This window comes from Penicillium psychrosexuale (assembly GCF_028828465.1).
Source record: "Penicillium psychrosexuale strain IBT 29551 chromosome Unknown utg000006l, whole genome shotgun sequence".
In the NCBI taxonomy this organism is placed as follows: domain Eukaryota; kingdom Fungi; phylum Ascomycota; class Eurotiomycetes; order Eurotiales; family Aspergillaceae; genus Penicillium; species Penicillium psychrosexuale.
In genome coordinates, this window is record NW_026643191.1 from 556,724 (window position 1) to 573,411 (window position 16,688).

Here is a 16,688-nt window from a genome sequence, read left to right on the forward strand (position 1 = left end):
GTTCCTAATGCTCGTGCTAGTGACACGAAAGTACCAAAAACAACAGCAGTTGAAATACGTCAATCTGGTTGCAGCAACTCTTGGGCAACTTCGGCCGGGATAGCAGCAGTCCAGTTTGTTTCCAATCGTCACAATGTTGCCCAACTTGATGCTAATGACGCCTGGTCTGTTGTATCTGCAGGGGACTCAGCACTAAGGCAAACATCTCATTTTCATTCCAACGCTCCTTGGACGAATAGGGCAGAGGTAGAGGTGCCATCAGTTTAGCACCCGGCGGAAGTGCCAAGGGTCACTAAGAAAACACAACGCATGTCTCCTTCGTTGCCACCTCGAGATCAGCAAGCCAACGGTCAATTATAGTCATGCAAAATATCATCAAGTTGCGTTTAACAGGATAAACAACGATGTGCCCCCTCCTTCTTCGGTCAACTGCATTTCACTATCACCGGAAACAATAACATATTCTCCAGGCCATAATGAGCCTCGGTTTATTTTAGGAAATCCATTATTATGATCCATATATTCCAACCCAACAATCACCAAGTACTTTCCAGGAAATGGTGGGTCAAGCTTCCCTGCCCTTCTTGTCCAAACGACGGGATAGTAATCCACCACGGTGCGCCAAGGGTCGTCGGGAAAGGTTATGCCGGTTTCGCTGGAAATTGACGGCAATTTCGCTTTGTCCTTTAAGATAGCTTAGTACTGTTCACATTCTCATCCGGGGCACTGAGGCATACTTCGAGCAAGCATTCCACGACAGGGCGCACATCCTCTTTGCCCCTTGGCGAGATAAGGAGCCAGGGGTATCGATCACGAGATGTCCGCAATATCTGTGATCTGATTTTAGCAGCTGCAACAGCAGCAGCTTTCTCTAATGGCGATGTATACGGCATAAAGGGGAAATCCAAAGGTGGTATTTGGCGCACTCTAGGTTCTTCTAAGAAACCGCCGAGTCTAGTTGGAAAACACTGTGGAATATTCGGGTTGAAGGCACGATTTGAACAATGTAGTCAATTTATGAGAAAGTGAGGGGGATTGAAAGTCGGGCAGTCATACATGATAGTATCACATGACCAAAACGGGTTCACGCTCACTGCCACACAGAGGCTTCATCAAATAGAGAGGTATTTTGGACTCATTTATAGTTAAGCATGGAAAGTGAGTGCTACGGTGGCTGGCTAATAGATCACAGCTGGGGCTCTGGATACTTCTAAATATTCTAGGAGATAAAGAAATTACTACCCGTGGAGGTATTTTCAGTGCCGCTACTTTACTTTCATTTTCAATATTGATAAGTGACTATCTCATGAAACACCAGTTCCATTCCTCCTCTGTCTCAAATTTGCCTGAAATGTGGTCTTCATGATATAATTCCCAGCCATGGAGACATGAAGAAGCCGCCATGAGAGGGCAAGAGGGATCCATTGCAAAGTGTACAAGGCTCATTCAACAGTGCTGTGACATAGAGGTCACTTCACAGGCCACTTCACTACTGAATGAAAAAGGTCCAGCCTTGCAAGGGATCCCCCCTTCCCTCTCATCGAGGCTTCCTGATGTCCCCATGACAAGGAAGTACGATTGAAGGGCGGGGCAGGATCACTCGGGCCAGGCGAGGCCGAGGGCAGTGAGAACCCTTTTGAGGTCATTGTCGTTCTTGGCGGAATCATAGAAAACTGCGCCAAGTATGGCTTCCATGGTGGTAGCCATGGTCTTCTTTCCGGCCGTCATGCCCCACTGGCCCGGGTTCTTGACGATGAAACGGTCAAGACCAAGGGCAATGCCCCGCTCATACAGGTTGTCATTGGAGGCTACCTTGGTTATGACGTTTTGTATGTCCTCTGTTGATGATACCATACTTAGCATACGTGCAAAATAGTCATTGCTAAGGGAGGGGGTCCTTACCCGGAGTTTTACCCCTCTCTCGGCCTTGAACAATGAGGAATTCGCGTTGTTTCACATCGCCAGCCAATGCGAGGCTCTTTTGACCGTAATGGTTAAAGATACTAGGGCCTTGGAGAGCCTCGCGAATCAAAGCTCGGTCGGTAAAACGATAGGCTTTTCCGAGAACCAAATTCTCGAAAGCCTCGATTTCTTCGTCCGAGGGGAGATGCATGAGGATAACCATGGCGAAGATTCAAAGTGCGTTGATAATGATGATATGGTGGATTATTGTGTCAGAAGCAATGGATTGTATGGGAAGTAAGAGAGAGATGAGGAGGAAAAGAGAGCATCTTATACAAAATGAAGAGGGAGACAGAAAGGTAAGCCAGGTGGGCGCAGCGCGACAAAATGGCTAGGAATAGTAATGTTGGGCTTATGTGCTCAGCCTAACTGGTATCCATGCATATTATTCCTTGTCTGTTGCAGCTTGCAGGTGCATGGAAATGTGCCCAAGTATCCAGCTTGTGGCAAATCATCGTTAGGATTATCATCGTTGGAATCTGCACCTCGCTAATCCCTTACCTGATTTGCCAATGTACTCGCGCGTATGTAGGTTGAAGGTTCTGGTCACATCTGCATGTGTCCGTTTCCGAATGTGGCTTGGCTGAAGCTGACTGTATTTATTTCTGCTCGGTTTTATCCTCTGTACGGAGTTAATCTGCGTGGTAATCTAGTTCAAGTGTAATATTCAATTAATATCTTCCAATGCAATCTTATTAGGAGAGGTACACGGAGATGTTAGACACATGGTGCAACGTGAGGTTAGTATTTCATTAAGAAGCCGAATATTAACTGACTAGTAGAGACTAGTTATGAAGTCTGACAGATCTTTTGAATATTATATTATGTGGTTGCCTAGTGAGAAACGTTTCTTTTATTCTAATCACCTCATTCCAACCCCACAATTTCAAGTGTAGATGCCTAAAAGCGTTCTGAATTCAGGCCAAATTCCAGGCATCAAGGCCCCAATCTAGGGAAAACGACCCTGCGCGCTATGCCCCTTCGTACATATATGATAGTATCAGATGACCAAAATGAACCTCACTCGAAAGGGTTTCACGCTCACTGTCACACCGAGGCTTCATCAATAGAGACGTATTTTGGACTCATTTATAGTTAGGTATGAAAAGAGTGCTACGGTGGCTGGCTAAGAACGGCTACAGTGCCAACGATGATTTTCACTCAACGATAAATCGCAAAAGTCAGGTACCTTTTATGGTATACTAATACCATTGGCCAGATCACTCATTTATAGGCTGCAGCCTCAAAAATATATATAAAAAGGCTTTTACTATATAGTCGTACACAGGAAATAGCAAAATTAGAGGTGGCGGTGGCACACTAGCAGTTAGAGACCGCAGAGCCTTAACTCTTGACCAACGGTACTCCAGTATGGGGCCGGCATAACATCCGCCAATTAGGCGGCGTCTACATAAAAACCCAAGATCTGTTTCCTTAGAATCTATCCATTTCCCCGGTAAAGTTATCTTAGGGAGTTTGGTGGATCGACGGTGACGAAAGAGTGGAGCTTGAGGGTTTGGAATCAAGCTTTGACAGCTTGAAGGGTTTAAAAACCATTGGGACATCTTGGACTGAAAGAATTGTACATTTTTTCCTACATATTCCTTTAGCAAGGTGTTTTTTTTTTCCCTTTATTGTTGTTGTTGTTATGGGAAACTCTAGGGAACCTGGCCGGGATGGCGGAGTCAAAGGTATGATACAGGCTCGAAGAGATTGCTGCGAAATAGCAATAATGCTGATACAACGACAGATGCTGTGGAAGCTCCCGAATATGAGAAACCGGAAGGCACCGAAGAAGAAGCAAGCAAGAATGAAGGCATGGGCAAAAACCCATCATATAGTTTGGCTGGCTCTGGCGCACAGAATCCGAACAACAACCAAGGATATACAGATGAAGAGTACCAGAAGTACGCTTCTCAGTATAACAAACAAGACGATGGCCCGACCTGGAGTTTGGCTCATCCACTGCCCCATATAGTCCGGCCCGGCATGCGTCACGGCGCTTTGCCAGAGGACCGAAAAGAGGATCGAAAAGAGGATAGAAACGGCACGACAGAAAACCAGCAGGATTCAGCGCACGAGGAGGAAGTGTGCAAACAGCAGTCGGCAGAAAATCGAACGAAGAAGGTCAATGATCCCAAAGAAGACGGCTTTTTCAATTCATGGTCGAAAATTCGCCACCAACTCCGTGAGCCGCTGGCCGAATGGCTCGGGGTAAGTTTTATCGACATGGCTCAAAATACAATCAATCAAGCAGTCTGCTAATGAGTATCTCGCGCAGACAACCATGGCAATGACAATTGGTCTTTGCGCAACCTTATCAAACTTCACTTCCTCCGGACAAGCCGGATCATACCCTGCCCAAAGTGTCGCCTGGGGCTTTGGATTCATGGTCGCTATCTACACCACCGGAGGTATGTCTGGTGGCCATTTAAACCCAGCCATCTCAATATCGCTGTCTGTATTCCGTGGATTCCCCGCTCGTCGATGCGTGATCTACATTGCCGCGCAACTCCTCGGAGCTATCACCGCAGGGGGAATATCATACGCGATCTACCATGACGCTATCGTTGAAGTCGCCAGATTGGCGAACGTGCCTCAGAATGCAAGTGTCGCCTCACAGGCTCTCCTCACGTTACCGAAACCATTTGTCCGTCCTGCGACTGCATTCTTCACCGAGTTTGTCGGCAGCGCAATCTTACTTGGCTCTATTCTAGCTCTCGGGGATGATACAAATGCGCCCCCGGGAGCAGGAATGCAGGCGTTTATTATTGGGATTATTATCTCGATTGTGATCCTTGCACTTGGGTATAATACTGGAGGGTATGTGTCCTATCTCTAAATTCCCGACTCTAAGTGCTTTCGAAACTAATTGTTGATCCACTGTAGTTGTTTCAATGGCGCACGAGATTTTGGCCCACGACTTGTTGCCCTCATGGCTGGATGGGGTGGCAATATCTTCCGAGAATACCATGCATGGTGGGTTTGGGGTCCGTGGATCGCAGACATCACCGGTGGATTGTTTGGCGCATTGATCTATGATATGGCTATCTTTACTGGTGGTGAAAGTCCAGTCAACTATCCTCCGCGGAGACGAAAGCGAGCATACCGTGTGAGAGCCTTGAATCTTCGGAAGAAACTTCGTATCGGGAGAAAAAAGCTGCCCGATCTTGAGCATTCTGTTGCGGCTACTGAGCAATGAGCTATCTTGTTCTATTTATACATAATTACTAATTAGTCTAATTACTGGTTATAGATTTAAAAGTGAAATTACTGAGCCTGGGAATCTTAGGTTGCTTCATGTACATATCTTACGGAATAATTCAGGACATAGCTATCCTTCACTCGCTCTTCTCTCTGCCACCGCCGCCTCCAAACCAGCTGTTACCTCGGACGTACGCAGCCCTTGGGACTGGCAGGCAAATATGACCCGGAACAGGCCAGGCTGGAATTGGCCAAGCGGAGTGCGTGAAGGAACCTAGGCACGTGATATATACCACAGAAGATAAAGCAGTGTTAGAATTTCAATGGTTTTCATTGATTCACTGTCCCTCTTTGTGTCTCTTACAATGTCTCCAGGAGTATTTTATGGAGTCTCGGGACTTTCCGCTCAACACAGTCATCTCGGAAGATCCCGAATGCCGATGTCATCAAGGCATGCGATAGCGATTATTTGAATCATGCGGGGTCAAGCTTGAAAATATAAGAAGTCTCTTTTTTCTGAATTGCTTGTGTTTTTAGGTTCTACAAAGCCTTAGCATTTTGCCTATTTCCTTTATTTTGCTTACATTGTCTCAAAGCAACCATGACTATCGGAAGAAAGCCGCGCGTTGTTTCCCTCGGGGAGCCTGCATTCGTGGGCAGTGAATATCTTACTCAATTCAAGACCGAATTTGACTACTCCGTCCTCCCTGCAACAAATCGCGAGGAAGCCCAGGTATTGCTACCCAAGGACATCAACGAAAATGGACCGATAGACGCGTTCATCGTTCGCATGGGTACGCCACCCTACGAGCCACTCGATCAGGATTTTTTTCGAGCACTAGCACCGGGGTGTAAGATTATCACTTCTGCTAGTGCCGGATACAATGAGTTCGACGTGGACTGGATGACCAGCCAGGAAATTGTGTTTTGTAATACTGTGAATGCCGTCGCTGAGGCTACAGCAGACATGGCTATATTTCTGATACTTGCTGTTCTGAGGAACACCACAAATGCCGAGCGGAGTGCACGGAGCGGGATGTGGAGGAAGGGCGCAAACCTGGTTCCTACTTGTGATCCGTCGGGATTCACACTTGGTATCGTCGGTATGGGTGCTATTGGAAAGGTGAATAGTCCGAAGTTCATTGACTCGGAGCGCTGCTGACTTTCCTTCTCAGTACCTCGCCAAGAAAGCCGCGGTCTTCAATATGAAGATCAAGTACTACAATCGACACCAACTACCGGCCTCCGAAGAAGCAGCGTACGGTGCAACATATTGCCAGTCTCTACATGAGCTTCTGCACGAATCAGATGTCGTCTCCTTGAATTGCCCTCTGAATGTGGCAACCACGAACCTAATCAGCGAAGCCGAATTCTCTGCTATGAAAGACGGTGTATTCCTCATTAACACGGCTAGAGGAGCAGTCATCGACGAGGAGGCTCTCATTGCGGCACTTGAGTCAGGCAAGGTACAGCGGGCTGGACTTGATGTTTTTGTGAACGAGCCGAGCCCGAATCCCTACTTTCTACAAAGTGATAAAGTCGTTGTGCAGCCACATTTGGGTGGTTTGACCGAGAAGGCATTTCAAAAAGCCGAGAGAGAATGCTTTGAGAACATCCGTGCTTTTTTCAAGACCGGGAAGGCAAACTCGCCAGTGAATATCAAGGTCCAAGCCCCCTGAGGGCGATAGACCGGTTCAGTGACAGATATCAGCTCAGCTCAGTGCTGAGCTAGTAGTAACTCTATACATGAATATATGATTGTTATCTACTCAGCCCTCCTTATCCGAAACAAAATGTCAATCTATAGAAATAGCCCTCCTTCGCTATCGTTCATTGGACTTCGGATTCTCCCGGTATGTTATCAGGGGCGAGTCCACCAACAATGCTCGGTTTCTCCCGATTCGCATTTGAGAATATCCGATCTGACCACAGATTGGGTTAGACTTAGTTTCGCATTGCTTAAAGTGCGCGCAAGTCGATCCTTATGTGGGAAATGTGGGAAATGTGGGGAATGCCTGGTAACATCCGTACTCCGTAATTGTAAGTACGCGACAATGAGGATAGGGGCGAACTCTGATAGACCGTCAATAATGCAGTTATGGACTTCAAGGTGTGAAGGAATGATTGAGGGGTAAATGTTAGATCAAGTCATTGGTCACGTTATCTCAACCGTTTTATCTCCCCCGCGATATTGTCAAATCAACATTGTGTCTCAGTCAAGCATTTTGAATCATGAGACACGCACCAAAGCGACCAAGGGTTGGGAAGCGGACGATACTGGCTTGTATCGAATGTAAGCGCAAGAAATTGAAGGTCAGGGTCGCCCGAAGAGTGAATGAGATACGTAGGCTGACAGATGATTAGTGCAATGGGCAAACGCCGAAATGTAACCATTGCCTGAAAAATCAACACGGTACGTCAATTACTCTTTTGGGTTGGTGGCTTTATCTGATGTGGCGCAGAATGCCTCGTGGAAGACCCTGCCACAGGGCTGCATCGCCCGCGTGACTACATGCAGTCGCTTGAATTGCGCGTAGTTTATCTGGAAGCGCTTCTCCGAGAATCACGTCCAGATATACCCTTGAATGGAGATAATCAGCATGAGCTCAGGAATATTGAGTCTAATACTCCGCTTGTTCCAACAACCTCGGCCCAGGCACCGGAAGCTCCAACCTTCAGCCAATTACAGGACTCGCCGGGGGCATACACGAGTCCTCTCTGTATGCAAGAAGCATCATCATCATCATCAATTCCAAAAGAACACGCCGGGCAGGTCGACCATCTCTCTTCGGAAGTTGCCCTACTGTGTCTCAATGCCGCGGGTGGTGAGCCCCACTATTTCGGTCCTTCGTCGGCGGTCTTATTCTCGAGGATCATTAGTGCAACAATGGGTCTCAAAAGCGAGAAATCGTCATCGTCGCCGCGTACTTTTGAAGACTCGGAAAGAAGCCATTCTGACGCACAGCCTGATGGAGTACTAGGACTACCATCACCAAGTGTTGCAGCTAATCTATCGCGGGCTTATTTCGATAATATTCACCCTCAGTATCCTTTTCTCCACCGACCAACATTCTGCAAATGGGAGCAGGATGTTTGCAAATCTAGCCAGTCAGTACACAATCCTGCCGCCGGAGAGGTTCCACTATTTTTCGTCCTTATGGTATGGCCACCTCCAGTGGATTTGAGATATGATCTGACGATATTGACTTATCACAAAGGTCTATGCGACAGGCTCCCTTGTATTGAATCAAAGTCAGCACGGTGCCGCAGCGGTATGTTCTACTTGACCACTTGGGTATTCTTGATTGCTAACGCTATCAGATGTACTATTCCATGGCCTTGGATTACCTCCCCTCGGTCCTTGCGCTTAATAATCTGGAATCAATCCAAAGCATACTATGTTGCGCTGTGTACTCGATCAGATCACCTACTGGGGCCAGTCTTTGGTATTTTCTTCCCCTATCCTTGTTCCAGCTCAAACTATAACGTCAGTAATAGGAAAATATCAGGCATGGCCATTCGTCACTGTATTGAGCTAAGATACCACAGAAGCGCAGAAAGATATCGCAACCATGTCGATCCCTTGACAAAGGAAATGTCTAGAAGGTGCTTTTGGGTCGCATACGACATTGATCGTGTTGCAGCTTTTACCCTCGGTCGACCAGTAGGTATCCCGGATGAGTTGATCGATGCAGAGGTATGATATAATCTGTCTAATACCTTACTTCGATCTTCTAACCTCCTATACTAGCTTCCCATGGATATTGAAGACGAGAATATTACTCACAGTGGCCTGTTGGCGAACCCCCGTGCTACCGGTGACCAGGTGCCAACAATCATGACAGGCACTCTTCATGTTATCAAGTTGAGGCAACTATGGGCAAAATTCCATGCCACTCTCTATTCGCCTCAATTACAATACGCCAGTACGGGTAGCCAATTTGCCACTGTTGACACTCTGCGCCAAGAATTGGAAGAATGGCATGCATCAGCTCCCACACACCTGGACTATTCATCCTCTCATCCTTTATCGGTGTTTGCATCAAATGAATGGTTCCAAATTGCCTACAATCATTCAATTCTGATTCTTTATCGCTCACATATCACTAGAATTCTGGGTGAACGACAGGCATCTGGCCCAAACGAGTCGAACAGCACCGACTTCATTGAAGAGGAAGAGGACCTCCAAAGAGCATTCGAAAATTGCTCCCGCTGTGCCCGTGAAATATGCGTGCTGTATCGTCGGCTATACCAGGAATCAAGTGTTCAATTCACTTGGGGAAGTCTCCATATTCTGTTCCTTGGCGGGTTGACATATTTGTATTGTCTCTGGCGGTCATGGCGAATACGCCAGCAGACTAAGCAGAGCGAGATATTAAATACATGTATGGCCTGCACAACAGTCTTGGTCATTATAGCTGAGCGGTGGAACTTGGCCACATCGTATCGCGATATCTTCGAAACACTCTCTGAGAAAACCATCAACATGATCTGCGGAAATGATAAGCTTGCTGGACCAGCCCCTCCACAGTCACAATGGACTGCCCCTTATGACAATCTCCTTTCCCCAAGAGACTGGAGTTTGGGCTTTGATGATTTATCCATGCCTCAAGGTTCCGACTGGTTTATTCAAGAGTTTTTACAACAGTTCCCAGAATCTTAACCTGATGAAACCGAACTAAGAGTCGAATTGCATGTACTCCTCCAGGATTTAAAGGCCGCTCAGTTATACTCAGTGAATGAAAGGCGGCAAGGTGTGGGCAAAGCTCTCGTGCGGCCTAAAATATATTTTGAACGTACGAGGTCGTCTAGTATGCTATGACCATCGATACACGTCATAGAAATCGTTCGAATTAGTTTAATAGTGTGGGCTACCATAGTTCTGCGATCCAAATTAAGCGGCGGCTAGCTAGGGTCTAGGGTAGGGACTTATAAATTCTTCCGTTGAAACCTTTCCTTTCTTTCTCCTCAAATTCTATCTTCTTTCTGATACTAAAGCTTACCATACAAGAATCGTTCAATCGTCACTAAAATGTCTGAGCTATCTGTTGAAGGCCAAGAGTCGAAGGCAGTCCCCTGCTACCACGACCACCCTCCGCAATACGACTCATACTATGGAAGCCAAGACTTACTCACCTCTATCATTGAGAACGAGCATACTGTCCGGAAATTAGACAAACGGATGGATGAGTTGAACACAAAGATAACGGAGATAGCCAACATAAGAGAGGAGCTGTAGAAGAAAACATTCCTGGAAACTCCAGCTTCGAATCTTACCACTGCTGAAGATTTTGAGGAGTTAAGCGGGGCATTCACAGAGATAGCACAGATAATGACCGGGCTGTCAAATGCTTGCAAAGAGCGCGCCGTTCACAACACCGATCTCTATAAGGCCATCGAAAATCTCACCGATAACGAGCTCGAGCGGACTTATGATTCTTTAAAGCGAGACCCAGACCGGCAGATCCGACATGAGCTGGCTCAGGACCACAAAGACCGCAGCGACAGAGATTCAGGACACAATTTCCAATGCTCTTCGACGACCAATCAAGTAGAGCGAGCTGGCAATTGCACATACAACTCTTGCAGCCGGTTCGCCGAGCCCTTAGCAACGATGGACAAGATCAATGAGAAACTTCCATCCGATACGGCCAATATCTCGAAAATGGCCGATGATACTACCGCAAAGTCACCCGTGAGTTTTTGGAAGAAATTTTTCAGACGTTCAGCTCGGCCTTAATAGTGAAGTGGAATGAGGGTTTCTGAAAGGATCAGATTATGAGATGACTGATGGATCTTGGTCTTTATCTTGTTTGGTACCAACTTGAACGATTCATGCGGATGTATATACTGCCGATGATTAGGTTGTTTCTGTATGGCTGAATCAAATTTGTTCTACAACCTTTCACACATCTTGAGATACGGTCGAAATGTCTAATACTCAAGACTTGGACAAACATTCACTTTTCCTAGCTTATCATGATCACAAATTAATGAGGTCTAGAAGATCTAGCTCCCGCGGACAAAGAGCCTACAGTGAGCAGTGAAATATATGTCCGAGAGAAAAGTCAAGGTACCCTAAGGCACCGACGGTTGAATGGTATATATTTCATAATCACGTCCGAAGAGGGCTTGTGGAATCCAAAACCAACAGTCAAACACAGGAAAAATAAAACAACAAAGAAAAGACAGCAATCAAACAGTAGACCTCCACCTCACATCTACACCCAGTTTTTCCTTTCATCTCACCTCACTAAGGTTCTCGGAGAGAAGCAAAAATGGTCAAAAAGCCCCAGAGGATCGCCACGAAAGCACCCTTGATCGTACATCTGTTTTCATTCATCTCACCTTGCTGAGGTTCTCGGAGAGAAGAAATCGGACAAAACAACAGAGGAACGCCGTCGATACCATAACCCCTCATGCGGGGGACTCACAAAGCTGCTTCCAACCATGGGCAATGGTGCGCCCAACATCGGCCAATGAGTTGGTCGTGGTGGCGGGATCTTTCGCCCTGATAACAAAATTGCCCATGAACGAGGGGCTCTTTGGCGAGGGAACCGAGCGAGGCGTTGCTGGCTTTTTGGGGTCGCGGGCTCAGGTGTCGCGGGGGCCGGATTCAGGTTTTGGAGGCTATGCCGCGAGATGTCAGCCAATGTACGAAGAAGCCCCCAGAGATGTTTCAAGAATCGAGAGCTGCCATGAAAGCTTTCATGAGAGCGAACAGGACAGGGATCATGATCTTCAACTTACGGAGTTGCCTCCTTGGCCTCACATCCCCCTTCTGCTTCAGGACATAGAACACGAGGCCCAAACAATTGCTGGCCACAATGCTGATGACGACCCAGAGGCCGTCGGGGATTCTTGCCAGGTTATCTATGGCGGAGGGAGGAGTGGGCGAGGGGACGACACGGAGGTCACGCATGAAAGTGGTGGTTATCATGATGGTTTCAGTGATTACCTCCATGATGAGAATGTTGTTGAGAGGAAAAAAAGCGAGGGCTCTGGAGGAACATGATGTACTCTCGACTCAAAGGTTCGTGCCTGCCGAATTTGTAGTTTCCCATTGCGAGAGCACAGCTAAGTCTCTATCTCCCTCTCTCAAAATTAAGAAAGAGATTGCTGAATCTGATGTAGTTGTGTTGGACCGTTGTACACACTGCCACTTCGTTCGGCATGGTAATAAGCCCACTTGCTTTGACGATGTGTCTGATGTATGTAGAGTGATGATGTCCATTGTGATGGTGTGTGTGAGAGGAAGAAAAGAGAGGAAGAAGGAAAGAGGGAAAGGCCAATAAATAGTCTGCATAGCTTCCGATGATTGGAGTATTTACTCAGAGGATGGTAAAATCGGATGGGGATCGAGTTTAGGTCAAGCCCTAAAAGAGGAGTCTCGAATATAGTGCTTGCAAACACTTACAGCTTCGTATAATGCTCTGGGAGACACCCTAGGCATTCGAAGCTCCGAGAAGGATTGTGCTCCCCGCCAGTAGCTGCTATTATAGTGATGGTTAAGATCGGGGGTGGTAGCCTATCTCCCGGAAAAATAAGCGGTAGTAAGGAGAGACATATAAGCATGATACTTAAAACCTTGGCAAATTCTACTGTCTAATAATAGGGGATGGTTGGGTAGGCCGTGGGCCGTGGCAAAAAGCAAGGAGGAGGAGTGGCCTAATATACTTGATACTAGATTTATGGCTTATATACTATCTTTTCAGGTATCTTTTTAGATGTCTTTTTAGGTATCTCTAAAGAACCCTTCAGCCCGATACTATTATTTTTTCGCTTTTAAATTCGTACTTTCCTCACACGCGCAAAGATCCTCTAATATACATCTTCGGCCGCATCTTTTCCTACAATAGGATCAAGATGCCCGTACCCCTTGACTAGAAACCTGCGATATAGTCTTTGCTTAATTAAGCATAACCAACTTATTTTTGACGCCGAGACTCCAAAGTCACGTCATAGGTGGTAGAATAGTGAGTCGCTATAGCATTTATACTCCATTCTTTCTAGTAGATTATACTACCTAGGGCCTATAGTTCCCACGTGACTGCATCGAGATTCCCGATGAGGTCACGTGTATCACTGTATAATCTTACACCCGACTCGTGATCAAGGCGGTACGTTTACGATTAAGGCGATCACCGTTCCCCGAGCAAATAAGGTTATTTCAACCCGCCGTATATCAGACAAATAACAACCAAGCATTTTTCCACCGAGACAATCCATATACTCTTCCCTGTTGCTAATTGATGCCTCGGCAATTTCCGACTCTCCAAAAACGGGACCATTCCTGCTTACGCGCTAATCTGCTCAAACCAACGCAAGGCTGTGGCCAGGTCATTCCAGCATTTGCCCATGTATATAAAAGACAAGATCACCCATTCTAGAAAATAGATAGTTACTAGAGGGGCTGCATATACTCCGGATTCCTAACCGCGAAACCACAAACGACATGTCCGGTATGACCCCCACAGTTCCACTTCCAGCATATAGTCTCCATATTAACAGATTGCGTATTCAGAACCTCAAGACAAACCCGCCCCTCTCCGCGTGGGCGTAGTGCTGTTCCCAGGCTTCCAAGCCCTGGACGTATTCGGCCCAGTGGACTGCATCAACGTCCTCTCCTGGAGCCACAGCGTGACATTGGCACTTCTCTCCTCAACCCTGGAGCCAGTGACAACAAAGTCACCGTTATCCGCCAACGCCATAAGCCAAAGCGTGGTGCCGACCCACACGTTCGCAACAGCACCGTCTCTGGATCTGCTTCTCGTCCCTGGTGGTCTGGGCGCGCGCGGTTCGAGCCCAGAAATCGAGGAAGCAATCTCGTATATCCGAAACGTGTATCCCCAGCTACGCTATCTTATTACGGTGTGTACTGGCTCCGGGCTTGCGGCGCGAGCTGGGGTTCTAGATGGGAAACGAGCCACGACGAATAAGAGGGCGTGGGCGGAGATCACGGGGTTGGCGGTGGATATTGAGTGGGTTGCTCGGGCGAGATGGGTCGTTGATGGTAAGGTTTGGTCTTCCTCGGGGGTTAGTGCTGGTATTGATGTTACTCTTGCTTGGATTGAGGAGGTATATGGGAGTGAGGTGGCGGGGAAGATCGCGAATAGTATGGAATATACTCGACATGAGGATCCTAGTCATGATCCATTTGCTGAACTGTATGGGCTTTGAGGGAACTATGTGCCTGCTTTCGTGTTTTGTGTGGAGGGTCTCCACTCAGTTGGGGAAATGTATACAGAAATATATCTTCTATGCTGAGACGGTGTGGCGTGTGCGCATGCCACGTAGCGACACGCAAAATTGCATTGACCATTTTTTAGTCTTATGTGGGCTTTCCGTGATCCTTCCAAGGGTTTCATGTAAATGTAACTAAGAAAAGGGCCTGTGACATAACATGAGGCTCGCCGTAGAGTATGAAGCACATATAAGGAGGCGACGATTTGGAAGTGCCGATTACCCAGATAAGCAACTCGGCCTTTTCCCTCCGATTTTCTAGGGAACATTGAATTTCTCATAGCCCTTCAAAGATCAGTAGTTGCGGATGCCATGGATCCGTTTCTCCACCGATTTCCCATTTCGCGGGCACGTGATCGCGCGCCGTTATCGACGCGCCTCAATCTCGCAACTTTGCGATCCGAACATGAATATTCCGACGTGTCATCATGTCTTATTATGATATTGACTCCATCTTGACGGATGCGCAAGTAAGTTAGTTGCGACCCGCAAATGGACAATTACTAACATCAATCTAGAAACTACCATGTACATTTGAGCTCGAAGTACCCGGACTGGGTATTCTAGAGGGCAACGCGGGCGAAGATGCAAGTCTATGCTCTATTTTTCACTGCCCAGCGACACAGATCACTGACAGATGCACAGATCAAAGCCGGAACCCGGATCGACCTTCCACTATGGCTAGGTGAAATGCTCTCGATCGGGTAAGGTCCTTACCAGACCAGCGTGGAGTTTGTTATTTCCCTAACATGGTATCTGTGGCTACAGAGCGCGTCTAGGAACGGCCCGCTTGGTTACGCTCGACATGCCCGAGGCGCTTTCGGAGCGGGTGATGAATGCGCTGAAGGCCGATCCCCGCACAGTTGACTTGCGTGCTTTAGCACCGCATTTCTACAACCTCAGCGAGCGGATTCTTGAACTCTTCGAGGAGGAAGAGATGGTCGATGTTCTCAGTGATGTAGGTGTCATTATTTCCGTGACTATTGGTTGAGCTAGGATTAACAAGCTGTTAGACATTCAAGAAACGAGCGGCCGAGATTGCTGACCATGCACGCAACTCGCGTGGTGCGGTTGGTGGCGGAGTTGAGTTCCTTCGTGGACTGGATGAGACTGAGCGACAATGTAGGTTATGATTGTCCTTATTTGGATGGGGATAAGGTCGCTAACAGACATGGTTCAATAGTGTTCCGGGCTGCTCATGACAGGGCCAAGGACATGCGGATCTGGTCAGGGGAGGCGAAACGTAAGTAATAGTGTTTAATAGTGAGACATTTCTCTGGGCTCTGAGCTGTGCTCGCTCATGAAAGTGATACATTCTATGATCGATCGGATAGGTATATGATCACAGAGTATGAAGAATATGAGATGGCTGGGTGGAGTCGCATAGTTTAATGTTGAGACGTTGACTTCCGAAGGCGACGGAGTGGAGCCCCGACCCGTCGAAAGGGAAATGTTTATTTTTGTATAACCGGCGGACCTTTGGGATTGAAATATTGTTTCTCCTTTGTTTCAGTATAGAATGATTGATATATACACCCAAGACACACACATCCCACCCTCTATCCCAATCACCAAATCCAACATTCAGGAGAAACCCCGCGCAAGGGCCAGGTGAGACGCGCCCCACGGCCCCGGTCCGATTGGCCGTCGACGGACGAGAGAGACACCACCGGAGTGATCGTCGCGTTAAGGAGCCGATTGACTGGAATCTAGCCTCGGGGCTGGAAAAAGAGAAAAAAACTATTTAGAAATCACCAGATGGTGATCTGATCTGATGTTTCTTCCATTCTTGGCCTCTTTCCATTCTTCCTCTCTCATAACAATAACATCTACAACATACACAAACATTCAAATCCAGTGCGGGGCCAACCCTTTCCTTTCTTTGGAGATCGACTCGTCACAACTCGTTGGTCACTTCACCCTCGCGTTTGACTGATCCCAAGTCCCGCTCCTCCCTTGAGTTGGCAGCCTGAGACCCCTCTATGCCTTGATTTGGGTCTATTGTCTCGATAAACCTACCTTGCACTCCACAGGTTCGATTCCAGCCTCTGATTGCTCCCCACCTGCAACTCATCTGCATCCCTCGCATCGACGGCCTGCGTGTTACCCACCGGCGTCCAATCACCGTCCATATCCGAGGGTCCATCTATTAATCCTCCGATGCGGGTGGTGGATTGTGCAGGGAATTGTTACTGTGGTGTCTCCTGATTGACTAGGATATTGCACTGCTGCATCCAAACAGGGGAACGGGGGGCTTGACGGCACGTCAATTATGCGCG

The 16,688-nt window shown here is 47.5% G+C and overlaps 9 protein-coding genes across 9 annotated transcripts; 8 read left to right on the forward strand and 1 right to left on the reverse strand.

Annotated features, from left to right (window-relative positions):
* Nucleotides 1-1,596: 1,596 nt before the first annotated feature.
* On the reverse strand, nt 1,597-2,125 carry N7518_010043 (uncharacterized protein; the record flags this gene model as incomplete). The annotated part of the gene is made up of 2 exons (XM_057190969.1): nt 1,597-1,838; nt 1,903-2,125. The coding sequence occupies 2 exons, from the start codon at nt 2,123-2,125 to the stop codon at nt 1,597-1,599; spliced, it is 465 nt and encodes a 154-aa protein (XP_057037105.1).
* A 1,485-nt stretch (nt 2,126-3,610) lies between these two features.
* Nucleotides 3,611-5,164, forward strand: N7518_010044 (MIP/aquaporin family protein; the record flags this gene model as incomplete). Its single annotated transcript, XM_057190970.1, has 4 exons — nt 3,611-3,653; nt 3,713-4,176; nt 4,244-4,785; nt 4,852-5,164. 4 exons carry the CDS (start codon nt 3,611-3,613, stop codon nt 5,162-5,164), a joined length of 1,362 nt encoding a protein of 453 aa, XP_057037106.1.
* A 603-nt stretch (nt 5,165-5,767) lies between these two features.
* Nucleotides 5,768-6,845, forward strand: N7518_010045 (D-mandelate dehydrogenase-like dehydrogenase; the record flags this gene model as incomplete). The annotated part of the gene is made up of 2 exons (XM_057190971.1): nt 5,768-6,289; nt 6,342-6,845. The coding sequence occupies 2 exons, from the start codon at nt 5,768-5,770 to the stop codon at nt 6,843-6,845; spliced, it is 1,026 nt and encodes a 341-aa protein (XP_057037107.1).
* An 833-nt stretch (nt 6,846-7,678) lies between these two features.
* Nucleotides 7,679-8,652, forward strand: N7518_010046 (fungal specific transcription factor domain-containing protein; the record flags this gene model as incomplete). The annotated part of the gene is made up of 3 exons (XM_057190972.1): nt 7,679-8,326; nt 8,385-8,438; nt 8,641-8,652. The coding sequence occupies 3 exons, from the start codon at nt 7,679-7,681 to the stop codon at nt 8,650-8,652; spliced, it is 714 nt and encodes a 237-aa protein (XP_057037108.1).
* Nucleotides 8,653-8,761: 109 nt separating this feature from the next.
* On the forward strand, nt 8,762-10,405 carry N7518_010047 (fungal specific transcription factor domain-containing protein; the record flags this gene model as incomplete). The annotated part of the gene is made up of 3 exons (XM_057190973.1): nt 8,762-8,863; nt 8,918-9,789; nt 10,165-10,405. The coding sequence occupies 3 exons, from the start codon at nt 8,762-8,764 to the stop codon at nt 10,403-10,405; spliced, it is 1,215 nt and encodes a 404-aa protein (XP_057037109.1).
* A 93-nt stretch (nt 10,406-10,498) lies between these two features.
* N7518_010048 (uncharacterized protein) lies at nt 10,499-10,906 on the forward strand (the record flags this gene model as incomplete). The annotated part of the gene is made up of 1 exon (XM_057190974.1): nt 10,499-10,906. The coding sequence occupies one exon, from the start codon at nt 10,499-10,501 to the stop codon at nt 10,904-10,906; it is 408 nt and encodes a 135-aa protein (XP_057037110.1).
* A 717-nt stretch (nt 10,907-11,623) lies between these two features.
* N7518_010049 (uncharacterized protein) lies at nt 11,624-12,181 on the forward strand (the record flags this gene model as incomplete). Its single annotated transcript, XM_057190975.1, has 1 exon — nt 11,624-12,181. The coding sequence occupies one exon, from the start codon at nt 11,624-11,626 to the stop codon at nt 12,179-12,181; it is 558 nt and encodes a 185-aa protein (XP_057037111.1).
* A 1,440-nt stretch (nt 12,182-13,621) lies between these two features.
* Nucleotides 13,622-14,346, forward strand: N7518_010050 (DJ-1/PfpI family protein; the record flags this gene model as incomplete). The annotated part of the gene is made up of 2 exons (XM_057190976.1): nt 13,622-13,628; nt 13,691-14,346. 2 exons carry the CDS (start codon nt 13,622-13,624, stop codon nt 14,344-14,346), a joined length of 663 nt encoding a protein of 220 aa, XP_057037112.1.
* Nucleotides 14,347-14,837: 491 nt separating this feature from the next.
* Nucleotides 14,838-15,660, forward strand: psf3 (DNA replication protein PSF3; the record flags this gene model as incomplete). The annotated part of the gene is made up of 6 exons (XM_057190977.1): nt 14,838-14,879; nt 14,928-14,996; nt 15,055-15,113; nt 15,178-15,367; nt 15,423-15,531; nt 15,593-15,660. The coding sequence occupies 6 exons, from the start codon at nt 14,838-14,840 to the stop codon at nt 15,658-15,660; spliced, it is 537 nt and encodes a 178-aa protein (XP_057037113.1).
* Nucleotides 15,661-16,688: the final 1,028 nt, after the last annotated feature.